Source organism: Dendrobates tinctorius, unplaced genomic scaffold (genome assembly GCF_039654945.1).
Source record: "Dendrobates tinctorius isolate UK_male_01 unplaced genomic scaffold, ASM3965494v1 ptg000062l, whole genome shotgun sequence".
NCBI classification, from domain to species: Eukaryota; Metazoa; Chordata; class Amphibia; order Anura; family Dendrobatidae; genus Dendrobates; species Dendrobates tinctorius.
Window position 1 is genome coordinate 1,067,865 of NW_027361730.1, and position 25,449 is coordinate 1,093,313.

Consider the following 25,449-nt stretch of genomic DNA (forward strand, 5'->3'; position numbering starts at 1 on the left):
AGCCTGTCAACCGTTTCCTGGTACTCTGGAGTACCCGAATCAAGCGGTTCATCCGAGTCGTAATCTGAGCTTTGCTCGTTAACGACCACTGGTGAAGGCGCGCGAGAGGCAGAGCTTATGGATGCCGAAGCACCAGATGGACCGGGAGACGCTGTGTGGGTTCGTTTCCCCAGCGTCTGCCTAGAGTGAGAGCGGCCCCTGCAGGCCGGAGACTCCTGCGAGTTGGAGGACCCCTCTAAGACAGGCGAGCCGCTATCCCTGCCCCTATCTGGGGCTCGAAGGGACTCGATTGCTCTCGTAAGCGATGCCATGGACTGCGACACAGATAGAGCCCATTCCGGAGGACTAGGTACACTGGACTCTCAGTCGCAGGGGAGGGCTCCTGGGCACATTCGGAATCGCAAGAGTCACAAATCTGCTTACTCTGCGCATGTGGGAAGGCGGACTGGCAGGAGGTGCACGCAACGTACAGAAACGTGTGCGCATTAGCTTTTCTGGACATGGTGGCCCTGCTAAGTGATATGCCGGGGGCAAACAACTGCTTAGCCTCTGGTAAAAACAGAGGGTGGCCTTCCTCCTTCAGGGGTAGCACATACCCCAGTCCTATGTCCCCAGTCCTGGATCCCCTTAGGCGTCCAGCCTGTCGACCAGCTGCTCCCTTCTCAAAACAAAGCGCGCCTCGGCGTGTGGACGGGCCTTCGGAAAAAGAGGCGACTGCCGGGACGTTATGGGGGCGGAGCTTCTATCCGACGGCTAAAGCCAGGGACTACATTTTCGGCTTCCGCCCGAGGCCCTGGGGCGGGTCCGCCGGAAGTGGACGCATCACGGGGGGCGGGACTTCCGCCTGCGGCCTAGCTCCGGCAGAAGCCGGGGACTAAATTTTCGGCGTGTGCCCGGACCCGGGTCGCCAAAACAGGGGCCTGGGCTGGAAAATGCGCTGCCGACTGCCACGCTGTGTGGTCCACCCTGTATCACGCAGAAGCCCGAGGATGTGGAGGGAAAAAACGAAGCCACCAGCAATGCCGACCCCGTGGGTCTACAGGAGCCCTCCCAGCCCACCTCCTTTCGCGCCTCACCCCTGGACGTCCAGTTGATCCTCAGGTTAGGGGGGGGAGGGGGGCTGCAAAAAGGTTAAGGACGGGGATGAGGAGAGGGACCATCCGCCACCTTCCATCACCGCTGTCTGGCATTGGTCATGCAGTGGGGGCTGCACGTACTATTCATAGGCCTCTGTACAGCCTAGGGTTTCAATACCTTAGGGTGGTCAGCGCTCAGTCCGGCATCATGTGCCACGTTGCGGGAGAGGATACATGGAGGAGACACTCGAACGTGCTTGCCCGTTGTTGGTTTGGGGAGATCGGACCCTTTCAATAGGGTTCGTCGCCCCTGTCTCATATTCATGGAAAAAGGAAAGGAGTCTGGAAAAAAAGACCAGACGTGTGCCTCCAATGGACACTAAGCAAGAACTGGTTTCGCCTGCAACCAAGGCGAGGGTGTATACTGCGGAGGAGAAGCTAACCTTTTTTTCATTCACTTAGTGTCAGCCTCCAGGCGGTAGTAGCATACACCCACAGTCCTGTGTCCCCCAATGAGGCAAAGGAGAAAATCATGGATTCCAAAATGAGATCTGCGAGACTCAGAGCATGTTTATTTGTGATTACATTTTGAGGGTCAGAATAGGACATACTCAATTGGTCTGTGTGCTGTCTAAGGGAAAAAAAAAAAAATAGGGAAGCTCACTGAAACCTCACATGATACAAGAATGTAGCCTTATTATATATAGCGCCGTCTCTTAGTGTATAATATACTCACTTATGTATAGCACCATCCCTAATTACATAGTTTCCTCTTTTATGTATTACACCGTCCCTTATTATATAGCATCCTGTGTTATGTACAGCGACGTTCCATTATTACATAGTTAATCTCCTGTTATGTACAGCACCATCCCGTACATTCTATTCTTGTTATTCACAGCTCCCTCTCTTTATTACATATAGTCCTCTATAGTAATGTATGGGGTGGTCCCTTATTATATAGCTTCCTCTGCTGTTATGTATATATATAGCACTGTCCCTTACATAGTGTATTTTTGTTATTCACAGCGCCCTCTCTTTATTACATAGTCTTCTCCTGTTAGATTTAAAATGACCACTGATGGGGCAGCCTCTGCCCAGACGACAAGTCCATCAGCGCCTCCATTAGTAGAGAAGCTTTCCCATGCTCCATCCACCATTATTGCATTATATATCTAGCAAGAGGGAATGCCATGTAATAAAGACGAAGGAACTATAAATAAAACGAATCTGATATGTAAGGGACAAAAAAAAAACAAAACATGGATTTTTGTGATAACTCACCGTAAAATCCTTTTCTACGAGACGCTCATTTGGGGCACAGGTACTGTGGGTGTATGGGTGTATGCTACTGCTGCCTGGAGGCTGACACTAAGTGAAAAAAAGAGGTTAGCTCTTCCTCTGCCGTATACACCCTCGCCCCGATTGCGGGCGGAAACCAGTTTGGTGCAAAAGCAGTAGGATATCAAAACAAAAATCAGACAACATCAACCTTAATGCAGGTAACAACATGTCTAGAAAATTACCACCCTAATCTCGTACAGATAGCATATTAAATAAACAGAAGCCAACTTGGCTAACAGGGTGGGTGCTGTGTCCCCCAATGAGCGTCTCGGAGAAAATGATTGTACGGTGAGTTATCACAAAAATCCATGTTTCTCCTTCGCCTCATTGGGGGACACAGGTACTATGGGACGTCCTAAAGCAGTCCCTGGGTGGGAAGTTCACTCACCGATCCAAGCTACATGCACCTCCTGTCTAAAGGTGCGCCACCGCTGCTTGGAGAATCCTTCTACCCAGGTTCGCATCCGCCGAAGCCTGAGTATGGATATTGTAATGTTTAGTAAACGTGTGCAGGCTGGACCAGGTTGCTGCCTTGCAAACCTGTCCCGCCGAAGCCTGGTGCCGAAGCGCCCAAGAGGCGCCCACTGCCCGAGTAGAGTGTGCTCTGATCCCTGCTGGAATCGGCGCGCCTCTGATGCGGCAGGACTCCTGAATAGCCAAACTAATCCATCTGGCTAAAGTCGATTTTGAGGCAGCGAGTCCCTTCCTGCGACCTTCAGGGAGCACGAATAGCGCATCTGACTGACGAAGGGGTGCTGTCCACGACACGTACCTCCTGAGTGCTCTCACCAGATCTAACATATAGGAGAACAGAAAGCAGTCACAGCGTCCAAGAAGAGTTAATAATAGAATATCTTTATTGAACACATACTTCATAAAAAACAGACAGACTGCAACAATGGCGCTAAAAGATGGAATAAGATGAAATTCTAGCATAAAAATACCCAGGGAGGGCTAGAACCCAGTGTAGAAGAATCCACACAGCAGAAAAGTAGGAGTGTCACTACATATAGTGCACAATGAATATAGGTATGGGCAGAGCAAATATGTCAAGGCTGCATTGGCCATTCCCCAACATGGAAAATCATAAAGTAAGTGGGGCAACATCACCCCAAAACATATCCACATAGCTCATGGTAGGGAGAAAAAACCTGCCCACAGACAAAAGAATCATAATATAAACATTGTGAACATACTTCCGGTCAGGTGGATACTGCACAGGGTCAGCCCGCCTACCCCGATGCGCGTTTTTGCAAAATATGCCTTCCTCAAGGGGCATATTGTACATCTGTGAACGGCATATTGATGTAATCTGTTTTGACTTTAATATCTTTATCCCCCACTCTATGTCCTATGACGTATGTTAGAACTGTAATCATTGTCATACATGTATTTGCACCTTGAGTGTTTACCCTTATCGTTGTGTTGGGTGTACATGATCTGGTGTCTAATTGGTTATCTATATGTATGCCAGGACCTCTGATGCGGTTTGAATGGTCTTTTTTCGTATAGGTGCCAGCAATTAAGATGGCCCTCCGGTCTCTAGCTATTGCGGGCGCATGCGCTGTAGTGCCCGCCGTGTCTGCTAGCCTGTGTCTCGGCAGTGCGCTTGGCTTCCGGACCACGTGGGGCCCCACGTGTTCCAGGTTTCTGACGACCTGTTGTAGTGCGGGCTGGGGGCGCGGCGGACGCTGTGGTGACGTCACCGCATGAGACTTCCGGACTTCTTGATTATTTAAAGTGACGGCTCCTGCCCTATGCTATGCCCCTTGAGGAAGGCATATTTTGCTGAAACGCGCGTTGGGGTAGGCGGGCTGACCCTGTGCAGTATCCACCTGACCGGAGGTATGTTCACAATGTTTATATTATGATTCTTTTGTCTGTGGGCAGGTTTTTTCTCCCTACCATGAGCTATGTGGATATGGTTTGGGGTGATGTTGCCCCACTTACTTTATGATTTTCCATGTTGGGGAATGGCCAATGCAGCCTTGACATATTTGCTCTGCCCATACCTATATTCATTGTGCACTATATTTAGTGACACTCCTACTTTTCTGCTGTGTGGATTCTTCTACACTGGGTTCTAGCCCTCCCTGGGTATTTTTATGCTAGAATTTCATCTTATTCCATCTTTTAGCGCCATTGTTGCAGTCTGTCTGTTTTTTATGAAGTATGTGTTCAATAAAGATATTCTATTATTAACTCTTCTTGGACGCTGTGACTGCTTTCTGTTCTCCTATGTGTTTGCCTTCTTAATGCAGTTGTCTAAGGTATTTGTCCCGACTGTGGGTTTCTGATTTGTGTAAATTTTTACTGTGACATTTATGATACCCACTATGTTCATCAGTTATTTTGTTCAGATCTAACATATGCAGGGCCTTTTCCACACGGTGTACCGGTGCTGGACAGCAAGAGGGCAAGTCAATATCCTCATTAATATGAAACGAGGAAACTTTTGGCAAAAAAGGAGGAGCTGGACTAAGAACCACCTTGTCTTTGTGAAAGGTCAGAAACAGGGCTCGGCAAGATAACGCTGCCAGCTCCGAGACCCGCCTGATTGATGTTATAGCTACCAGAAACACCACCTTCCAGGAAAGGTATGACAAAGAGACATCCTGTAGCGGCTCGAATGGAGCTTCTTGCAGAACACATAGGACCAGGTTCAGGTCCCAGGCGTCCATAGGTGCCATATAGGGAGGTACCAAGTGGGAGACCCCCTGGATGAAAGTCTTTACCTGCAAGTGAGAAGAAAACCTTCCAGGTGTGGTGATAACTTCGTGCTGAGGCAGGCTTCCGGGCGCTAACCATCATAGCAATCCCTTTGCGCCCAAACCCCGCCTGCGTCAGAATCCAAGATTCATTGGCCCAGCCGTCAAACACAGGGCCCCTGAGTTCGGGTGGCAGATCGGCCCCTGAGAAAGTAGATCTGCGCGCTCTGGCAGTCGCCATGGCAAGTCGACGAGCAGCTGCACTAGATCTGTGTACCACACCCGACGAGGCCAGTCTGGGGCTAGCAGAATCACTGGCACTTCTGCCTTGATCTTCTTGATGACCCTTGGAAGTAGTAGCAGCGGGGGAAATAGGTATGGGAGGCGAAACTGATTCCATGGCAGAACCAGCGCATCCACGGCGATTGCCTGCGGGTCCCGGGACCGAGCGACAAATACGGACACCTTGGCGTTCACTCTGGAGGCCCATCAGATCCACATCCAGTGTTCCCCACTGTTGGCAAATCTGCTGAAAGACCTCTGGGTATAGTGACCATTCCCCGGACGCAAGCCCCTGCCGGCTAAGGAAGTCTGCCGCCCAGTTCTCTACCCCTGGGATTTGGACCGCCGATATCAGCGAGCGGTTCCTCTCGGCCCAGCGAAGCATGTGCCCTACCTTGCGCATGGCTGCTCGGCTGCGGGTGCCCCCTTGGTGATTTATGTAAGCCACCGCCGGGGCGTTGTCCGACTGAATCCAGACGGGGCGGCCTGCTAGAAGGTGATGAAACCGTTGCAGTGTCAGCCAGATCGCCCGTATCTCCAACAAGTTGATCGGGAGGCGTGCCTCCTGCGGCGACCACCGTCCCTGCGTCGTGTGGTGGCGAAAAACCGTTCCCCAGCAGAGAAGGCTGGCGTCGGTTGTGACCACCAGCCACTGCTCCGGGGCAAAGGGTTTTCCCTGAAGACGGGAGGAACTGATTGTCCACCACTCTAGTGACTGTCTGACCTGAGAGGACAACCGGCACCAATGATCGAGCGTGAATGGGTTATTGTCCCAGGCTGACAAGAGGGCGTGCTGCAGGGGGGCGAAGATGCAACTGGGCGAACGGGATCGCTTCCATCGCTGCCACCATTTTTCCTAGAATGCTCATGCAGAAACGGATGGTGTGGGGGACTGGTTGGTGCAGTACCCGCGCTCCCTGCCGGAGGGCTAGGGCCTTGTCTCGAGGGGGAATTACCAACCCCCGGCAAGTGTCGAAGGTCATCCCTAAAAATGAAATTCTCTGAGCTGGAAAAGGGATGACTCCTTTACATTGACCAACCACCCTAAGCGGGCAAGAGTATCTAGCGTAATGCTGACACTTTCCTCGCATGCCCGCCTTGAAGGGCCCTTGACCAAGAGGTCGTCTAAGTAGGGGAATACGACTATGCCCTGGGAGTGCAGGATGGTCATGGGGACTGCCATGACCTTTGTGAACACTCTGGGGGCAGTGGCTAGCCCGAAGGGCAGCACTGCAAACTGAAAATGCAGACCGTTAATGATGAAGCGTAGAAACCTTTGATGCGGAGGGAAAATGGGGATATGTAGATAGGCGTCCTGGATATCGATAGAGGCCAAGTACTCTCCCTGCCCCATTGCCGATATGACTGATCGGAGAGACTCCATCCGGAAATGTCTGATCCTGATGAATTTGTTCAGGAGCTTTAGATCCAAAACGGGCCTGACAGTCCCGTCCTTTTTGGGGACTGCAAACAGATTGGAATAGAAGCCCTGCGTCTTCGCGTTTTCCGGTACTGGAATGATAACTTCGTTGTGGCTGAGCGAATCGATGGCTCCTAGTAGAGCCTTTGCCCGGGTATCCACCTTGGGAAGACGGGAAGGAAAAAATCGTCTTGGGGGGTACCTGACAAATTCTATCTTGTACCCCTTGGATACCAGCTCTCTCACCCATGTGTCGTGAACGACATTGAGTCAGGCGTGGTGAAACCAGAGTAGGCGGCCGCCTACCCTGCTGGTGCCGCCTGACAAATGGCCCGAGTCATTTGGCTGAAGATCTTTGGGATCTGGATCCCCTCGACCTGGACTGGTTAGCACGCATCCTCCCCAATGGATTGGCTCTATATGAGACCTGTCGGTTCCTATTCTGGTTGGGACGCCCTGATACGGCGGAATTAGCCGCTGTCGTCCACCCGGGGTTGCGAAAGGCCCGAAAACGCGCCTGAAACTGGTGACGAAACGGCGGTTTGACCTTTTGTTGAGGAAGAATACCGCTCTTGCCTCCTGTGGAGTCGGAGATGAGCTAATCTAACTTCTCTCCGAACGGGCGGCCACACTGGTATGGTAGCGCTGTCAAGGACTTTTTTGAGGCTGAATCAGCCTGCCATGTCCTTAACCATAGCGCTCTCCTAATGGAGGTTGCATTTGTGGCCGCAAGTGCCGCGCAGTTGGCCGCATCTAAAGATTAATCAAGTAATCATTAATCAAGTAGTCCCCCGCCATGGCTATCTGATTTGTGATTTCTGATACTTCCGCTGGTAGGTCTATGTCCTGCAAGGCTCTATTCAATAATTCTGACCAAGAAATCATGGCCTTGGCTACCCACGTTGCTGCGAACGAGGGAGAGAGTGCTGATCCTGATGCCTCAAACACTGAGCGAGCCAAGTTCTCTATGAGACTATCAGTGGGATCCTTAATAGAAGAACCACTAGGCATGGATAGTAGTTTTTGTAGCCAAGTGCGACACAGGGTGGATCCACCGTTGGGGATTCCGTCCACTTTTTACGGAGATCCGGAGCAAAAGGATACTTTGCTTCGAGTGCCTTCTGGCCAGAGATCCGCCTGTCCGGCCATTCTCTGTATCTTTGCACTATGTCCTCAAATTCAGGGTGCGTGCAAAATACTCTATGGGGACCCTTGACTCGCTTAAATGACTCCACTCTGGCTGCGGGCCATAAGGTATCATCCTTAACCCCAGAGTCTGGTTGACGGCTTCTATGAGACTGTCAACTGTTTCCTGATCACCTGTCGTATCTAGGTCAAGGGGTATGTCCGAGTCATATTCTGAGCCTTGCTCGCTATCAACTGCTGGTGATGGGGAGCGAGAAGCAGAGCTCATGGATGCTGAGGCACCGGATGGACCGGGAGACCGGATGGACCGGGAGACGCCGTGTGGCTCCTGTGGGGTCGAGGACCCCTCTAAGACAGGTGAGCCACTGTCCCTGCCCCTATCTGGGGCCCGAAGGGACTCGATTGCTCTCGTAAGTGACGCCATAGATTGCAACAGTGATAACGCCTATTCCGGGGAACTTGGCACACTGGGCTTGGTCGCAGGGGAGGACTCCTGAGCGCGATCGGACTCCCAGGCTTCGCATACTCACTTGGTCTGCGCCCGCGGAAAAGCAGACTGACAGGAGATGCATGCAGCGTATAAGAACGTATGCGTCTTAGATTTTCCTGACATGCTGTACCTGTCAGGCCTCCGTGCTGAAAAGACCGCCGGGGGAGGGCGCTCTTTGTTCCTGTTAGCGTGGCCTCTTCGTGGGGCTGGGGGGGCAGCACTTACCCCAGTCCTGTGTCCCCTGTGTCCTCAGCGTGCGAGGCGTCGCTTCAATCTGCGCGCCACCACTGCAGGCCGGCCCCTGGGAGAAAAAAAAAGGATCCTGGGGGCGGTACTTCCTTTTGCGGCCTACCTAAACGCCCAGGCCACGGGGGCGGGGCCACCATGACGCGATGCCGGGGGCGCGGACTTTCTGGCCGCGGCCTTGATTTTTTCCCCCCCCCATCCGCCCGGGGGGCGTAACCGCCGGACCCCAGAATCACAGCCGGGACCAGATCCACCGCTACCGGACGCCCGTCTCTGCTGCGCTGCAGGAGCTCCTCCGTGGCCATCCACCTCCGTTCAGTTCAGGCAGAGGGGAGGGGGGCCATACTCCTAAGAACGGTGCAGGCACCCTAGCTCCATCTAACCTCTTCAAGGGGTGAGGAGAGGGACCGTCCACCACCTTGCCCCACAGCAGTCTTTAGCATTGGTGGGGCAATGGGGTCCACATGGACTACGCTTGTGCCTCTGTGCAGCCTAGGGTTTCAATACCCTAGGGTTTCAATACCCTAGGGTGGACAGGGCTAAGTTTGGCATCATGTCCCACGGTGCGGGAGAGGATACGTGGAGGGACACTCGCACGTGCTCGCCCGTTGTTGGTTTGGGGAGATTGGACCCCTTCCATAGGGTCTGTCGCCCGTATCTCACCTTCGTGGTTTGACAATATCCCACGTCACGGGAGAGGAAAAGTGGAGGGACACTCGCACGTGCTCGCCCGTTGGTGGTTTGGGGAGATCGGACCCTTTCAATAGGATACGTCGCCCCTATCTCATCTTCATGTGAAAAAATGGAACATCCAGAAAAAAATCCCCATTGCGGGAGAGGATACGTGGAGGGACACTCGCACGTGCTTGCCCGTTGTTGGTTTGGGGAGATCGGACCCTTTCAATATGGTCCGTTGCCCCTGTCTTATCTTCATGGGGAAAAAGAAAAAAAAAAAAAGAATCAGTCTTGAGACAGACCGACGTGTGCCTCCAACAGACACTAAGCAAAAAACTGGTTTCCCCCGCAATCGGGGCGAGGGTGTATACGGCGGAGGAGGAGCTAACCTCTTTTTTTCACTTAGTGTCAGCCTCCAGGTGGCAGTAGCATACACCCACAGTACCTGTGTCCCCCAATGAGGCAAAGGAGAAAAAGACATACATAGCTTCTACATAGTGCCCTCTCTTGTCACTTACATATCAGATTGTTATTTACAGCGCCCTGTGTATACGCACATACACATATATGTGGATGTAAGAATATGTATGTATTTATATATCATTAGCTGTGTTGCCACAAAAAGAGGAGGGGGGCAGACATTTCTTGCACAGGGCTCAAGCCCGCTCCTGGTATTGTTGCGCTGTGTGAATTCACAAGTCTGAGGTCACATAAACTGACTGCATAAAATGAAAACCTGACCTCAACTAAATGCTTGGTGAGGCAGTTTATTGTAGTACCAGAAAACGTTTCGGTCAATATAAACCTTCATCAGTTACGTGCTAGTATGTTTGAAAGTAGCTTGAAGGAGGGCGCTTTTTATGTTATTCACTGATAACGCCAGTAATCAAATGGTCAGAATGCTGCTGTAACGCAGGATAATCTTAATAGTTGAAAGCTACTTTCAAACATACTAGCACGTAACTGATGAAGGTCTATATTGACCGAAACGTTTTCTGGTACTACAATAAACTGCCTCACCAAGCACTAAGTTGAGTGCCAGGTTTTCATTTTATCATATATGGTTTGGGAACCTAACTTGGCACCACTACAGTAGTGCACACGGTGTTTTCTACTAAACATAAACTGACTGCAGACTTTCATGCCAAACCTGGACAACCGCTTTAATTGGGTTGGCCAGGACATAAAGGGTTTCTTCTCTTTTAGTAAGCTAATGTCCTCAGTTGTAGGTTCTTATAAGAAACAAACAGTGTTGTACTCACCCCCCGGGGGTCCATCGGTGAGTCTTTGCCGCTGCTCCACTGTTTGGCACTGGCTGATGTCACATCGACAGCGCTGCAGCCAATCAGTACTCGGAATGGCTCTGCCAGTGTAAACTGAACACCTCCTCCTTCAGAGCGGCTCAGCACGCAGATTGACTTCCACGTTGTTGACAGGACGTCCGCACCGCAGACAATGTTAGATACTGGGAACTGCTGCAGACACTTACCAGTGGACCTGGGGAAGGAGAGCACAGCTCGGTTTGTTGCTTTACAACAATCTGCAGCAACAGTTTTAGCCACTCAATATGAGATCAACTGAAAACTGAACTGGCAGTGGTGTGAACAGAATACAGTCGCCCGGTACATTGCTCAATGGCAGATGATGGGCACTGTAGCGCATTTACTTCAGCACCAAATAACAGATTCATTTAGAGTTGTGGTCAATTTTCAGTGGTCACCCGGAAACAAATACTGCAGCATAATCAGCCGATAGTCATAGGGCCATCCCCAATGACTGCTCCGGTCACGTGCCGACATGGGAGACAAATCCTGTGCAAAGCAGAGAACCAGACAAGCTACCCGAATGCAGAATGGAGCGGCTACCAGTGGATCAGTGCTGCTGGCCACACAAATGTATTCGTAAGGTATAGAACTAATTATAAGTAATTTACGGACAGGTTTTCCTGGAAACATCTTGCACAATAATGCAACCAATACTCAGAATAACCCATGTACCGTTACCACTCATAGGTGAAAAACGTGTCACTTCAATTTTGTGGTGTATGTGAGAAAATAAAGTGTCATGCGGCCGCCGCTCCCACCTGTTCTTGGCACAGATGAAGGACATAATGTTCTGGTTGAAGAATTTCAGGATCAGAGGGATGCAGTTAGCGAACACCAGGTGCTGGGCAACGTATTCAAACTGCAAAGCAAGGATGAGAACATTGGGACGACGCACACAATTAGTCATAAAGTGCCCAGGTATTTTATTGACAAGTACAAAAAATGGCCGCAATGTTTTGTATCCTGTTCACTTCTTCCATTGTAATTTTAGTACTACAGTGGAAGACTAGTATTCCAACATAATGTGTATTAACTAATTTACATGCAGATCTTGCATTGTCTGAGCTCCAAAACGTTGCACAAATATTTGCAGAAAGTTGCAAACTGCATAAAGCGTTGCCACCCATTTCCTGTGCTGCGTCTAGCTCGCTAAAGGCCCTGTCACACACAGTGATCTCGCCGTGTGTGACATGGATCAGCGACCGGCCCCCCTGCCGGGTATCGCTGATCGTGCAGGATCGTCCTGGGCCGTTTTTTGATCATTGGTCTCCTGCTGGCCAGCGCGCATCGCTGCGTGTGGCAGCGGGAGACCAACGATCAGCGACGCTGCACGCTGGTTTCCAATGTAAACAGTGGGTATCTAGAAGCAGCGCGGCTCTTAGTTACCTGCTGTTTACCTTGGAAACCAGCGTGCACGCTGGTCCTGATCACTGGTGGGGCTGTCTATGTGACAGCTCACCAGCGATCAGGTAACTATGCCCCAGCGATCCCATCCACATCGGATCGTTGGTGGGATCGCTGGGACATTGATGCGTGTAACGGGGCCCATAGGAGTTTTGTTTTTTTAAAGAATGGCACAGTTTTCTAGGCAGGAACCTCAGCTATCAGACTGATGTACTAACCCTACAACAACAAACATTGCACAATATAGTGCATCTAGCAGGCACATTTTTCATTCTCCAACTTTAGCATAGTCCAATATGCACAAAATGTATTAGCAGACAGGCATCTTTTACTAAATTTCACACAAATTAGACAACATTTTTTTTTGTAGATTGGTGTATAAAACATCACTCCTAATACGTCTACCAGAATTTTTGGGGCAATTCTTTTAAGAATAAGATAAGTCTAGTAAGTAGTAAGTAGGAAAATGGCTAACCTGGTAAATGTGGTTTAGCTTGAAGTGCTTGAGCAGCAGCAGCAGCAGGGCCGACACACTCTTCACAATGATCTCTTTGTGCCGATTCACATCTATTCCTAGCTTCATGCTTTGCAGTACAGTGACCCTGAAGACACAATACAATGGGTGACGACTTCCACTTTAGCTGGGAATTTGGAGCAGCAGTATAGTTTTACTTTCTTCCATAAAAATCAATGTTAGGCCATGTTCCCATGTCCAGTCGTGATCAGTTAGAACGGATCCACCAGCAATCCGTTGGCAAATAAAGTTGTGACAATCTAACTTCTTAGTCCATTTTAACCCCTTAAGGACCAGGGGTATTTCCGTTTTTTTTTTTGCGTTTCCATTTTTTCGCTCCCCTTCTTCCCAGAGCCATAACTTTTTTATTTTTCCGTCAATGTGGCCATGTGAGGGCTTGTTTTTTGAGGGACGAGTTGGTTGTGATTTTGAACAGCACCATTGGTTTTACCATATCCTGTACTGGAAAACAGGAAAAAAAAAATCCAAATCAGGTGAAATTGCAAAAAAAGAGCAATTCCACAATTGCTTTTTGGATTTTTTTTTTTACCATGCTCACTAAATGCTAGAACTGACCTGCCATTATGATTCTCCGGGTCATTAAAAGTTCATAGACACCAAACATGTCTAGGTTCTTTTTTATCTAAGTGGTGAGAAAAAAAATTCAAAATATGTAAAAAAAAAAAAAAAAAAAAAAGTTGCCATTTTCCGAGACCCATAGCGTCTCCATTTTTCGGGATCTGGGGCCTGGCGAAGACTTATTTTTTGTGCACCAATCTGACGGTTTTACTGATACCATTATGCTGTGTGTACAATACTTTGATTGCCCATTATTGCATTTTATTGCAATGGTGCAGTGACTAAAAAAAAGGTAATTCTAGTGTTTCAATTTTTTTCTCGCTACGCCATTTACCGATTAGATTCTTTTTATATATTGATAGATCGGGCGATTCTGAAAGCGGCAACACCAAATATCTGTATATTTGATTTTTTTTTAATGGTTTTATTTTGAATGGGGAAAAAGGGGGGTGATTTGACCTTTTTTTTTTTATTTTTAATAACTTTTTTTTTTTACTACTTTTTACTTGCTTCAATAGTCTCCATAAGAGACTTGAAGCTGCAGTTGTCCAATCGCCTCTGCGCATGCTCACTTGCTATTAGTGCCGACTGCTGGGCGGTGGTCATAGCTATCCGGCTATGACAACCACAGGAGACTCCTGCTCACCACAGATGCGCCGATGGGAGGAGGTAATGATACGATTCCTGTGCGTGCATAATAAATGCCACTGTCAGAGTTTGACAGCGGCATTTAACACATTAACAGCCGTGGGTAGATCGCGATTCCACCCACGGCTGTTAGGGGCACATGTCAGCTGATCAGATCAGCTGTCAGGTTCCGGAAAAGGTGTGGGCTCATTGCCGGAGCCCACACCAAACGGGGGATGTGTCCAATGACGGACTCTGCATGTCATTGGATGTTAAAGGGTTAAATAACTGATCTCTGTTGGATCTATTTTTTAACACTGAAGTTTGTGGGAAAGAGAACAGATAATTAGCCATCCATTTTTATTTAATTTGTAACAGGTATATTATTTGCTTACTTATTTCTAAAGAGATCTATGGACTTTAAAGGGAATCTGTCAGCAGGTTTTTGCCATGTACTGAGAGCAGCATGAGGTAGCGGCTGAGATACTGATTGGTCACTTATTAGGCTGTGATCTATTTATTTAATACAATCAGTGTTTTATCAGCAGGAGATTATCACTAGAGGAGTACAGCTAACATGCATACTGGTCTGAACGCCCTCACCATTGATTAGTAGCTTACTGTCAATATACACAGTAAATTGTGGTGTGTGGGATTGGCTTTCTGAGCTCTGTTACATGCTACATCTCAAAACTCTTATTGTATCACAACTGTTGCACCCAGTACACCAAGTGATACATCGCTGGAATAAGGGTCTCTTTCTCTACATTATGTTGCTCTCAGAAGAGGTAGCAAAAACCTGCTTTTGGTGCTCACAGATTCCCTTTAAACAGATTTCAGATGATACTTTCCGAAGTCCTCAACTATGTACAGATGGGCTGAGTGTTCATGTGTCCTCTATGGGCAGAGTAGAGTAACTGCTTCCAGACACCTCTGACCAAAGCTTCTCTATCTAGAGAAAATAATGGTCTGATCTTTAGATTCCAACTGCCTGTTCCTCATCTACCTTATGTCAACTGTCCGAGGGGGTCAGGAGACCCCGCCATGCACTTTAAGCCCTCATTCCGATGTTTTTTGTGTATTATCAGCGGTTTCCAAGCCATTATATTATGGGGCTAGTCACCTTTTTTTCCTTTCTTCTATTTAGCAAACAGTCCGCAAGGAAATAAAAAACCCACACGTCTGTTTTTGAGCCAAATCAAGGATATAAATTACTAATATAAATCCATATATGTGCAATACGTGTGCTGTTCGTGATCAACATTGTAATGGGTAGTATAAACTTTGCAATTCTTTATATATACAATTTTTTTGTAAGAATATGAGAACGTTATGATGTAACATTAATGGTAAAAACTGACACACGGGGCAAACGCTGATCTAAATCGGACTAGATCACCGACATTTGAACGAGGCCTTAGGCAGATGCCGGTCCTGCGGAATCTGTTGGATATTGGGCCCTTTAATCTGCACGTGTAGATATCTGCAGTGCTACTCACGGCATTTCCTCAGGCAGGATATCAGCGAGAATATTAATGGAATCGGTCTTGGCTTTGGAAGTGGGTGCAGCTGCCAGGAGTACCTTCAATAGGGCAATCTGCCAAGAGCAGCACATTCAGTGACACACAAAACAGATATACATTATATATACATTGCTTCCCTCATTTATAAAAGGTTTTTATTTTCCAGCTTGTGCGCTGAGTCACAGATTTCAAGGCCACCACTCAGAGGAAGAGTACTTGCTACCTTTGCATCTGGGAAAAGGTAAACGTAAGGCTATGTGCACACGTAGCGTTTTAAAACGCTTACTAAAAACCGGACTCCTTCCCAGAAATCGCGCGTTTTTTTCCGCGCGATTTCACCGCGATTATGTTCGCGATTTTGCCGCGATTTTCGCGTGCGATATTCAAGCACTTTCCAAGCGATTTGAAGCATCGCTTGGAAAGTGATGACAGGTTGGTCACACTCGTCAAACATAGTGTTTGACAAGTGTGACCAGGTTTCTACTATTGAGGCCGCCAATGCGGCATCAATAGTAAAAGATAGGATGTTAAAGTGCTAAAAAAAAAATAAAAAATCGGGGTATATTTACCTTCCGGCGTCCCGCGCTGCATTCCCGGGCCTCAGCGTTCCCAGTAATGCCTTGCGAGACCTGTGATGAGGTAGTCTCGCGTTGCTATAGCGATCTCGCGAGACTACGTCATCACAGGACCTTGCCGCAAGGCATTACTGGGAACGCTAGGCCGGGAATGCATCGCGGGAGGCCGGAAGGTAAATATACCCCGATTTTTTATTCTTTTTTTACAGGGTATGGTACCCAGGGCCTGGAGGACAGTCTCCTCTCCTCCACACCGTGGGTACCAACCGCACATGAGACGCTTAACTTCCCGCATGGTGGGCATAGCCACATGCGGGAAGTAAGCGATTCTCATGCATTCCTATGGGTGCGGAATCGCGGCAATTCTTTGCGATTCCGCACAAAGAATGAGCATGTTGCGATTTTTTCCGCGATGCGATTCCGCCGCAGAAAAAAGCGCAGCATTAGCACAGCATGTGCGGAATGCCATAGGAATGCATGGGGGGCGTTCTGTACACGATTTTTAAGCGTTTTCGCGCCGAAAATCGCGGCAAAAACGCTTAAAAATCGCTACGTGTGCACACAGCCTAATGGCGGCATTCTGCGGATGGTGCTTCCCCGTTACCCAAATTGTTCCTACTTGTAAAATGAGCAATTCGGATAAATGGTGTGTGTGTGCGTATATATATATATATATATATATATATATATATATATATATATATATACACACTCACTGGCCACTTTATTAGGTACACCTGTCCAACTGTGTGTTAAGACTTAATTTCTAATCAGCCAATCACATGGCGGCAACTCAGTGCATTTAGGCATGTAGACATGGTCAAGACAATCTCCTGCAGTTCAAACCGAGCATCAGTATGGGGAAGAAAGGTGATTTGAGTGCCTTTGAACGTGGCATGATTGTTGGTGCCAGAAGGGCTGGTCTGAGAATTTCAGAAACTGCTGATCTACTGGGATTTTCACGCACAACCATCTCTAGGGTTTACAGAGAATGGTCCGAAAAAGAAAAAAAAAACAGTGAGCGGCAGTTCTGTGGCCGGAAATGCCTTGTTGATGCCAGAGGTCAGAGGAGAATGGGCAGACTGGTTCGAGCTGATAGAAAGGCAACAGTGACTCAAATTGCCACCCGTTACAACCAAGGTAGGCAGAAGAGCATCTCTGAACGCACAGTGCGTCGAACTTTGAGGCAGATGGGCTACAGCAGCAGAAGACCACACTGGGTACCACTCCTCTCAGCTAAGAACAGGAAACTGAGGCTACAATTTGCACAAGCTCATCGAAATTGGACAGTAGAAGATTGGAAAAACGTTGCCTGGTCTGATGAGTCTCGATTTCTGCTGCGACATTCGGATGGTAGGGTCAGAATTTGGCGTAAACAACATGAAAGCATGGATCCATCCTGCCTTGTATCAACGGTTCAGGCTGGTGGTGGTGGCGTCATGGTGTGGGGAATTTTTTCTTGGCACTCTTTGGGCCCCTTGGTACCAATTGAGCATCGTTGCAACGCCACAGCCTACCTGAGTATTGTTGCTGACCATGTCCATCCCTTTATGACCACAATGTACCCAACATCTGATGGCTACTTTCAGCAGGATAATGCGCCATGTCATAAAGCTCGAATCATCTCAGATTGGTTTCTTGAACATGACAATGAGTTCACTGTACTCAAATGGCCTCCTCAGTCACCAGATCTCAATCCAATAGAGCATCTTTGGGATGAGGTGGAACGGGAGATTCGCATCAGGGATGTGCAGCCGACAAATCTGCGCCAACTGTGTGATGCCATCATGTCAATATGGTCCAAAATCTCTGAGGAATGCTTCCAGCACCTTGTTGAATCTCTGCCACGAAGAATTGAGGCAGTTCTGAAGGCAAAAGGGGGTCCAACCCCTTACTAGCATGGTGTACCTAATAAAGTGGCCAGTGAGTGTATATACACACACACAGCATATATTGGGGTCACCATATTAAGGCTAAGGCTATGTGCCCACATAGCGATTTTCAAGCGATTTTTTTCCTGAGCAGAAACGGATGCCCTTGCCAGGGAAATTGCATGCGCTTTTTGACACGCGTTTTTGACGTGATTGTCAAGCGCTTTGACATGCGTTTTCCCATGCGTTTTTGCTCATATAATTGACGGTATGCGGAATCGCGGGCAATTCCGCAAAATTAATGAACATGCTGCGTTTTTTTACCGCTAAGCGATTCCGCAGTGGTAAAAAACGCACCACTGGCACAACATGTGCGTTTTCTATTACAAATGCATGGAACACTTATTTTAAGCGTTTCCGCGGCAGAATCGCTACGTGGGCACACAGCCTGAATCCTATTTTCCTGTATAGTCATTATGGTGTATGACAGCTAAAATGAGTTGAAGTCAACTGACTGATAATGTGATAGATTTCTAAAGTCTCTAAAAAAAAGTGATGCAAGACCTGGGATCTGCATCCAGGGGTTTATATCCGTCTACATAATAGGGCTATTCTGCCTCATCCAGGCTTCCATCCCTGACAATTAGCTCCTCTACATGTAATAAGTTGACATGAGCTACAGAAACTAGGGAGTGTCAGCTTGGGCTGTGTTCACATTAATAAAGTGCTCTCCACCAAGAACTCTGGAGCTTCAAAAGCCTTGAAAAACAGTATCCAGACAGGAACCCCAGACTGAGTAGCTGTGGACACTGATTGGCCTCCGTCCTGGCAGTATGCATTATTTTCAGACCCGTACAAAAACAAAACAGACCACAGTGACCATCGAGGTTCCCAAGTTGTCTGGATTCCCATCGGAATTCTGTATTTAGAGAATTCCAACCATAACCCGACACAGTGGTCAGCGGAGAGCACTGCATGTGTGAACCTAGCCTTACTGTGTCTGGTCCTGTATGAAAATTGAAATATTTCAAGATTTCTTAAGCAGATGGTTACACGGCAAAATGGAAAACAAACACCAACATTTTACAAAATAACTTTAGAACAATTCTACTTAGAATACATATAAATATATTAATTAACAGGCACAGAATTTTGAACCTGCTTGCACGGTTATGACTTTTTAAATTTTGCAATCATGATCAGCCTGAAAAAATAAATTTCAGCATCAGTCACTGCAGAGATAATCACAGAATGTTAGAGTTGGAAGGGACCTCCAGGGTCATCATGTCCAACCCCCTGCTCAAAGCAGGAATCACTAGACTAAATGCAAGAATGTAGGACTTGAGAACACTGTACAGTCAAGTACAGAACAGGCCCTTAAAAGGGATCTGGCACCAGGTTTTTGCTACCCCATCTGAGAGCAGCATGACGTAGGGCAGAGACCCTGATTCCATTGAGATATCACTTACTGGGCTGCGTGGTGCTTTTTTTTTTTTTTTAAATAAAATCACTGTTTTTTCTGCTGCAGATTTAGCAGTTCTCAGAATGCTGAGCTCTGTATAACCCTGCCCATATCTCCGATTAACACTTTATGCAGGAAGCTGCCAATCAGTGGTGGTTGTGAGGCTACACAGAGCATATGGAGGACTACACAGCAGCAGGTTTACTCATCTCCGAGTTATAATCTGAGAGTAAGAACAGTAATTTTATTAAACCTGTACCAATCAGTTCAGAAAGTGATACATTGCTGGAATCAGGCTCTCATTATACTGCGCTCAAGTAAGTGTGTGCCTATTATTTTAAGGAACAGGCAACAGCCTAAAAACACCAAAAAAAAACAGTTTACACAAAAAATGAGATGCAGACACGCACAATTTTGTAGCTTTCCAGCAGGTCATATCAGCTTAAAGCAGTTGTAGCTCAAAAGAGAACATAAAAGGGAAGGTTGTCATGGGGCATGACTGCAGAGGGATCTCCCATCCAAATTCTGCTAATAGAAAATCTGCTACATTTTATGGTACCAGCATTCTGCATGGGAAGTTTAGAAATCTCATGTAGGTGCTACAGAAAATATCCGCACAGTACATTGACCAGCACTGCAGATTACAAATCCGCAACATGTTACCAAGGCTTAACAGCACCACTTTCACAATATGACGATATCCTAAATATTGCATTTCATAAACTGTTAACAAAACGTTATGGAAAGTATACAGAAGGACGGACTCAATGGCTTGGTACAGCTTACCATGTACTGGGGTATGTTGACCAACATGGCCTTGTACAGACACTCGGCTGCAGTCTCCTCCACCTCCTCTTCTCCCTGCAAGGATGACGCATTGGCATATTATAGAATATGGGGCGCAATCACAAAATTAATACATCTATCTCATTTGTGTCTCAGGGTACTAGCTGAAGCTGAAATGACACGTCTCGAAAAAGTGCAGTTTAGACTGAGATTTACAAGTGAGTTTTTGCCATAAGAATTAGAGGACAACTCATCTTCATTGCCTAAATGTGGTGAGCTGAATGGCACCCTGCAGCTCTGGACCGAGCTACAGAGGATAAAATCAGCTATACTATATACACTGAAATACTGTAATATTTCCTAAAAAAGGAAACATATACAGTATATATATATGTGTACAGTATGTATGTGTATAATATATATACATATATACAGTATATATATATATATATATATATATATATATATATATATATAAAATTTAGTTTAACCCCTTCACGATCTTGAGATTTTTTATTTTTTTTAATTTTTTTGCTCCCCTTCTTCCCAGAGCCATAAACTTTATTTTTTTTCGCCATGTTCACTAAATGCTAAAGCTGACCTACCAAATTACAGAATTTCCCCTTGAAGCTGTCAGGTGTGGAACTGCGCCCACCTGACCGCTGGGATACAGGCCGTTGGGGTGCCTAGTAAGGACATCATGTTTCTCAGGGTCATGTATGGTTGGTCTAGGGCCGCCAATGTCACGTTTCTCACCTTTTCTATCTTGGCCTCTGGTAGCAGACAGGTTTGTTGTTCTGAATACAGGATAAATCCTAGAAACATCTGTTTCTTTAGGGGTTGTAACCTTGATTTTTTGATGTTTACCATGCACCCCAGTCTTTGTAGGGTGTCTGTTACTCGTTCCACCTGTACAGCGCAGTGATCTTCTGAGCTGTCCACTATTAGGAAGTCGTCCAAATAGGGTATTATGACTGTGTTGTGGATTCGGAGGAAGGCCGTCATCTCCGCTATGACTTTGGTAAACACCCTCGGGGCTATGGATATGCCGAATGGAAGGGCTCTGAATTGAAAATGCCTGAGATTGCCCTGGATGTAGAGAGCTACTCTTAAGTATTTTTGATAACTTGGGTGAATGGGGATGTGATAGTATGCATCCTTTAAGTCGACTACGGCCATAAAACAATTGTGATGTAGCAGTTTTATGGCTGTAGTTACCGACTCCATCTTGAAAGTTTGGTTTTTTATCCACTGATTGAGGCCTCTGAGGTTTATGATTGTCCTGAATGACTGGTCCAGTTTTTTATGAGGAAAAGGGGTGAGTAGAATCCCGTTTTCTCCTGTCCTCTCGGGACCTCGGAAAAAACGTGCTTGTCTAGCGGACTTAAGATTTCCGATTCCAAGGCCAACTGTTCTCCTATCACCCTCCTGACGGGGGTCACTATAAATGATGCTCTCGGCCGATGTAAAAAAGGGATCTTGAGGCCTTCCCTTATGATGTTTAGGATCCAGGCATTGGAAGAGATGTTTTCCCAGGCATGGGAAAAGAGCGTCAATCTCCCCGCCTACCGGGATGCTGGCGTCCTTGTGGGGATTTCTTGGAAGTTGAGGTGGCTCCTCCGAACATGAATCCAGACTCCTTTTTCCTCTTATCTTCCCATCTTCTCCTATCCCCCGGAGGACGGCATCTGTTGAATTTTCCTCTCCGAAAGGGCGGCCTCCTCTGATCCGCTGGAAACCTGGGGAAGCCCTTCTTCCTGTCACTTGCCTTCTCCAAGATGTCTAGGTTTTTCCCAAATAAAAAATGACCATCACATGGGAGAGAGCACAACTTAGCCTTAGACTGCAGATCCCCTGGACAGTCCTTAAGCCATAATGCCCGCCTCGCGGCGTTTGATAATCCTGCTGCTCTGGCTGTCAATCTCATGGAGTCGGCGAAAGTGTCGGCTAAGAAAAGCTGCCGCCCCGTGTAGCAGGTACAGTTGTGGCCAAAAGTATTGACACCCCTGCAATTTTGTCAGATACTCAGTTTCTTCCTGAAAATTATTGCAAACACAAATTCTTTGTTATTATTATCTTCATTTAATTTGTCTTAAATGAAAAAAACACAAAAAGAATTGTCCTAAAGCCAAATTGGATATAATTCCACACCAAACATAAAAAAAGAGGGTGGACAAAAGTATTGGCACTGTTCGAAAAATCATGTGATGCTTCTCTAATTTGTGTAATTAACAGCACCTGTAACTTACCTGTGGCACCTAACAGGTGTTGGCAATAACTAAATCACACTTGCAGCCAGTTGACATGGATTAAAGTTGACTCAACCTCTGTCCTGTGTCCTTGTGTGTACCACATTGAGCATGGAGAAAAGAAAGAAGACCAAAGAACTGTCTGAGGACTTGAGAAACCAAATTGTGAGGAAGCATGAGCAATCTCCAGGCTACAAGTCCATCTCCAAAGACCTGAATGTTCCTGTGTCTACCGTGCGCAGTGTCATCAAGAATTTTAAAGCCCATGGCACTGTGGCTAACCTCCCTACATGTGGACGGAAAAGAAAAATTGACAAGAGATTTCAATGCAAGATTGTGCGGATATTGGATAAAGAACCTCGACTAACATCCAAACAAGTTCAAGCTGCCCTGCAGTCCGAGGGTACAACAGTGTCAACCCCTACTATCCGTTGGCGTCTGAATGAAAAGGGACTGTATGGTAGGAGACCCAGGAAGACCCCACTTCTTACCCCGAGACATAAAAAAACCAGGCTGGAGTTTGCCAAAACTTACCTGAAAAAGCCTAAAACATTTTGGAAGAATGTTCTCTGGTCAGATAAGAGAAAAGTAGAGCTTTTTGGGCAAAAGGCATCATAGAGTTTACAGGAGAAAAAAGGAGGCATTCAAAGAAAAAAACACGGTCCCTACAGTCAAACATGGCGGAGGTTCCCTGATGTTTTGGGGTTGCTTTGCTGCCTCTGGCACTGGACTGCTTGACCGTGTGCATGGCATTATGAAGTCTGAAGACTACCAACAAATTTTGCAGCATAACGTAGGGCCCAGTGTGAGAAAGCTGGGTCTCCCTCAGAGGTCATGGGTCTTCCAGCAGGACAAACCCAAAACACACTTCAAAAGCACTAGAAAATGGTTTGAGAGAAAGCACTGGAGATTCTAAGGTGGCCAGCAATGAGTCCAGACCTGAATCCCATAGAACACCTGTGGAGAGATCTAAAAATGGCAGTTGGAGAAGGCACCCTTCAAATATCAGGGACCTGGAGCAGTTTGCCAAAGAAGAATGGTCTAAAATTCCAGCAGAGCATTGTAAGAAACTCATTGATGGTTACCGGAAGCGGTTGGTCGCAGTTATTTTGGCTAAAGGTTGTGCATCCAAGTATTAGGCTGAGGGTGCCAATACTTTTGTCTGGCCCATTTTTGGAGTTTTGTGTGAAATGATCAATGTTTTGCTTTTTGCTTCATTCTCTTTTGTGTTTTTCATTTAAGACAAATTAAATGAAGATAATAATACCAAAGAATTTGTGATTGCAATCATTTTCAGGAAGAAACTGAGTACTATCTGACAAAATTGCAGGGGTTTCAATACTTTTGGCCACAACTGTACATGTCTGCCAGTATCTTTTCTCTTGAGACTTTTGAAGCCAGTCTCTCTTCCAGCTGCTGCAGCCAAACCATTAAGGAACGTGCCGTGCAGGTGCCAGCTATTGCCGGCTTTAGACCTCCTGCTGCTGCTTCCCATGTATATCTTAAATAGGAATCCGCTTTTTTTTATCTAGCGGGTCCCTAAGCACCCCTGAATCCTCCAGGGGTAGGGCCGATTTTTTGGATGACCTGGACACCGCCACATCAATTTTTGGGACTTTGTCCCATATTTCTGTGTCCTTATGTTCAAAGGGGTACCTCATTTTAGAGGAGGAAGGAAGGGCTCCTGAATTCTCAGGCTTCCTCCATGCTCTCTCAATGAGTGCTTGGATTTTCTCATTGACTGGAAAGGTCTGTTTCTTTCTTTCCTGTAGTCCCCCAAACATGACATCCTCTAGGGACTTAGCTGTCTTTTCCTCCTGAAGACACATTGTTACTCTGATGGCCTTAAGGAGGGCATCCGTATCCTCTATTGGAAAACACGGTTTGCCACCCGTGTCACTGTCTGAGGAGGAGGAGGATGGGTGTTCGGCCTGAGATAAGGCCGAGGAAGAGTCTGAGAAAGAACTAGGGTGATCTTTCCTACTCTTTTTCCCTTTTTTTTAACAATGCTTTAAGCGAACCTTCCACCTCTGACCTGATAACCGATCTAAGATTGGTTGCAAAGTTAGGCGCTTCCTCCGCCATGGTTCGCTGGATGCAGCTGGCGCAAAGGTCTTTCTGCCAGTCTCTTGCTAGGGGGCTTCTACATATGGCACAATCTCTATTGTTCCTCTTGCTTCCTGCTTTTTTGGGTTTTTCCTAAGGGATTTAACACACAAAGAAGAACCCCATTAAACCCTTACTAACATTCACGAAGATCACTCACCACCCATAATCAAGGGTACCGGACTCGGAGGCTGTGGAGGAGCACGTGACCTGCGCTCTCTGGGCATCGAGGAGTCCGCTGACCTGCGGCTGGGGCGACTGCTGCTTTTGTCGCTTGAACGGCTGCCATGCTTGTGCGCTGAGGGTTGTGACGGAGGCAGAGACGACAACCTTTCCTGCTCTGACCCCATGGCTACCCGGCCGTGCTGATGTCTTTCTCCTTTAAATATCTCCGGTCCTGGTGAGCGTCTTCCCCCTCCCCCCTGCGACCGCCGGCCTCGCGCTGCAGTTCTATGCGGCCGGCGTCACACGCGGCGCCATATTGCTGTCGCTCTGCTGACGTCAGGCGGCGCGCTCCCAGGATGCTCTGCGCCACTGACGTCAGCGGTCGGAAGACACCCCCGGCTCTCCCACGCTATGCGTTCAGAGGGAGACAGCCCGGGGGCACGCGCGAGGGAGGCGCGGTGGAGCGCCCCGGAGTTTAGAGGCCGCCAGCCGCGCACGCACGAACCCGGAGTCCCAAGGAGACCCAGGGGACTGTACTACCAGGCACCTGACGGCCGGCGCTACAGGTAAGATGACCTGTTCTTCCTGCGCCGGGACGGGCCTGGGTCCTTTTCCTTCCATGACAGGCACCGCCGCCATCAGTCTGGGATTCCCTTCCAGGACAGGAACCCAACTGAAGCGGGGGAGAGGTGCCGCCCCTTATATTTCAGCAGGTTCCTGTCCTGGCGGGGTGGATCCATCTCTCAGGTGTGCTGTTATGGGTAAAGGGAAAATGTTCTTTTTTATTTTGTTAGCCTTTTAGGAGGTTTAAAAATGTAGCAGTAATTTTTCATTTTTTCAAGGAAATTTAAAAAAAAAATTATTTTTTAGGGACTT

At 47.5% G+C, this 25,449-nt stretch overlaps 1 protein-coding gene across 4 annotated transcripts in view; it reads right to left on the reverse strand.

The window, feature by feature from the left end:
* The window catches only part of STRIP2 (striatin interacting protein 2), a 134,891-nt gene that overhangs the window by 31,390 nt on the left and 78,052 nt on the right, over nt 1-25,449 (reverse strand). For all 4 annotated transcript variants that reach the window (XM_073579194.1, XM_073579193.1, XM_073579192.1 and 1 more), the window contains exons 14-17: nt 20,054-20,128; nt 15,336-15,433; nt 12,592-12,718; nt 11,471-11,571 (exon numbers count right to left, since the gene is read on the reverse strand). In XM_073579194.1, coding sequence (XP_073435295.1) covers nt 11,471-11,571; nt 12,592-12,718; nt 15,336-15,433; nt 20,054-20,128 — 401 coding nt within the window. The remainder of the gene's footprint in view (nt 1-11,470; nt 11,572-12,591; nt 12,719-15,335; nt 15,434-20,053; nt 20,129-25,449) is intronic.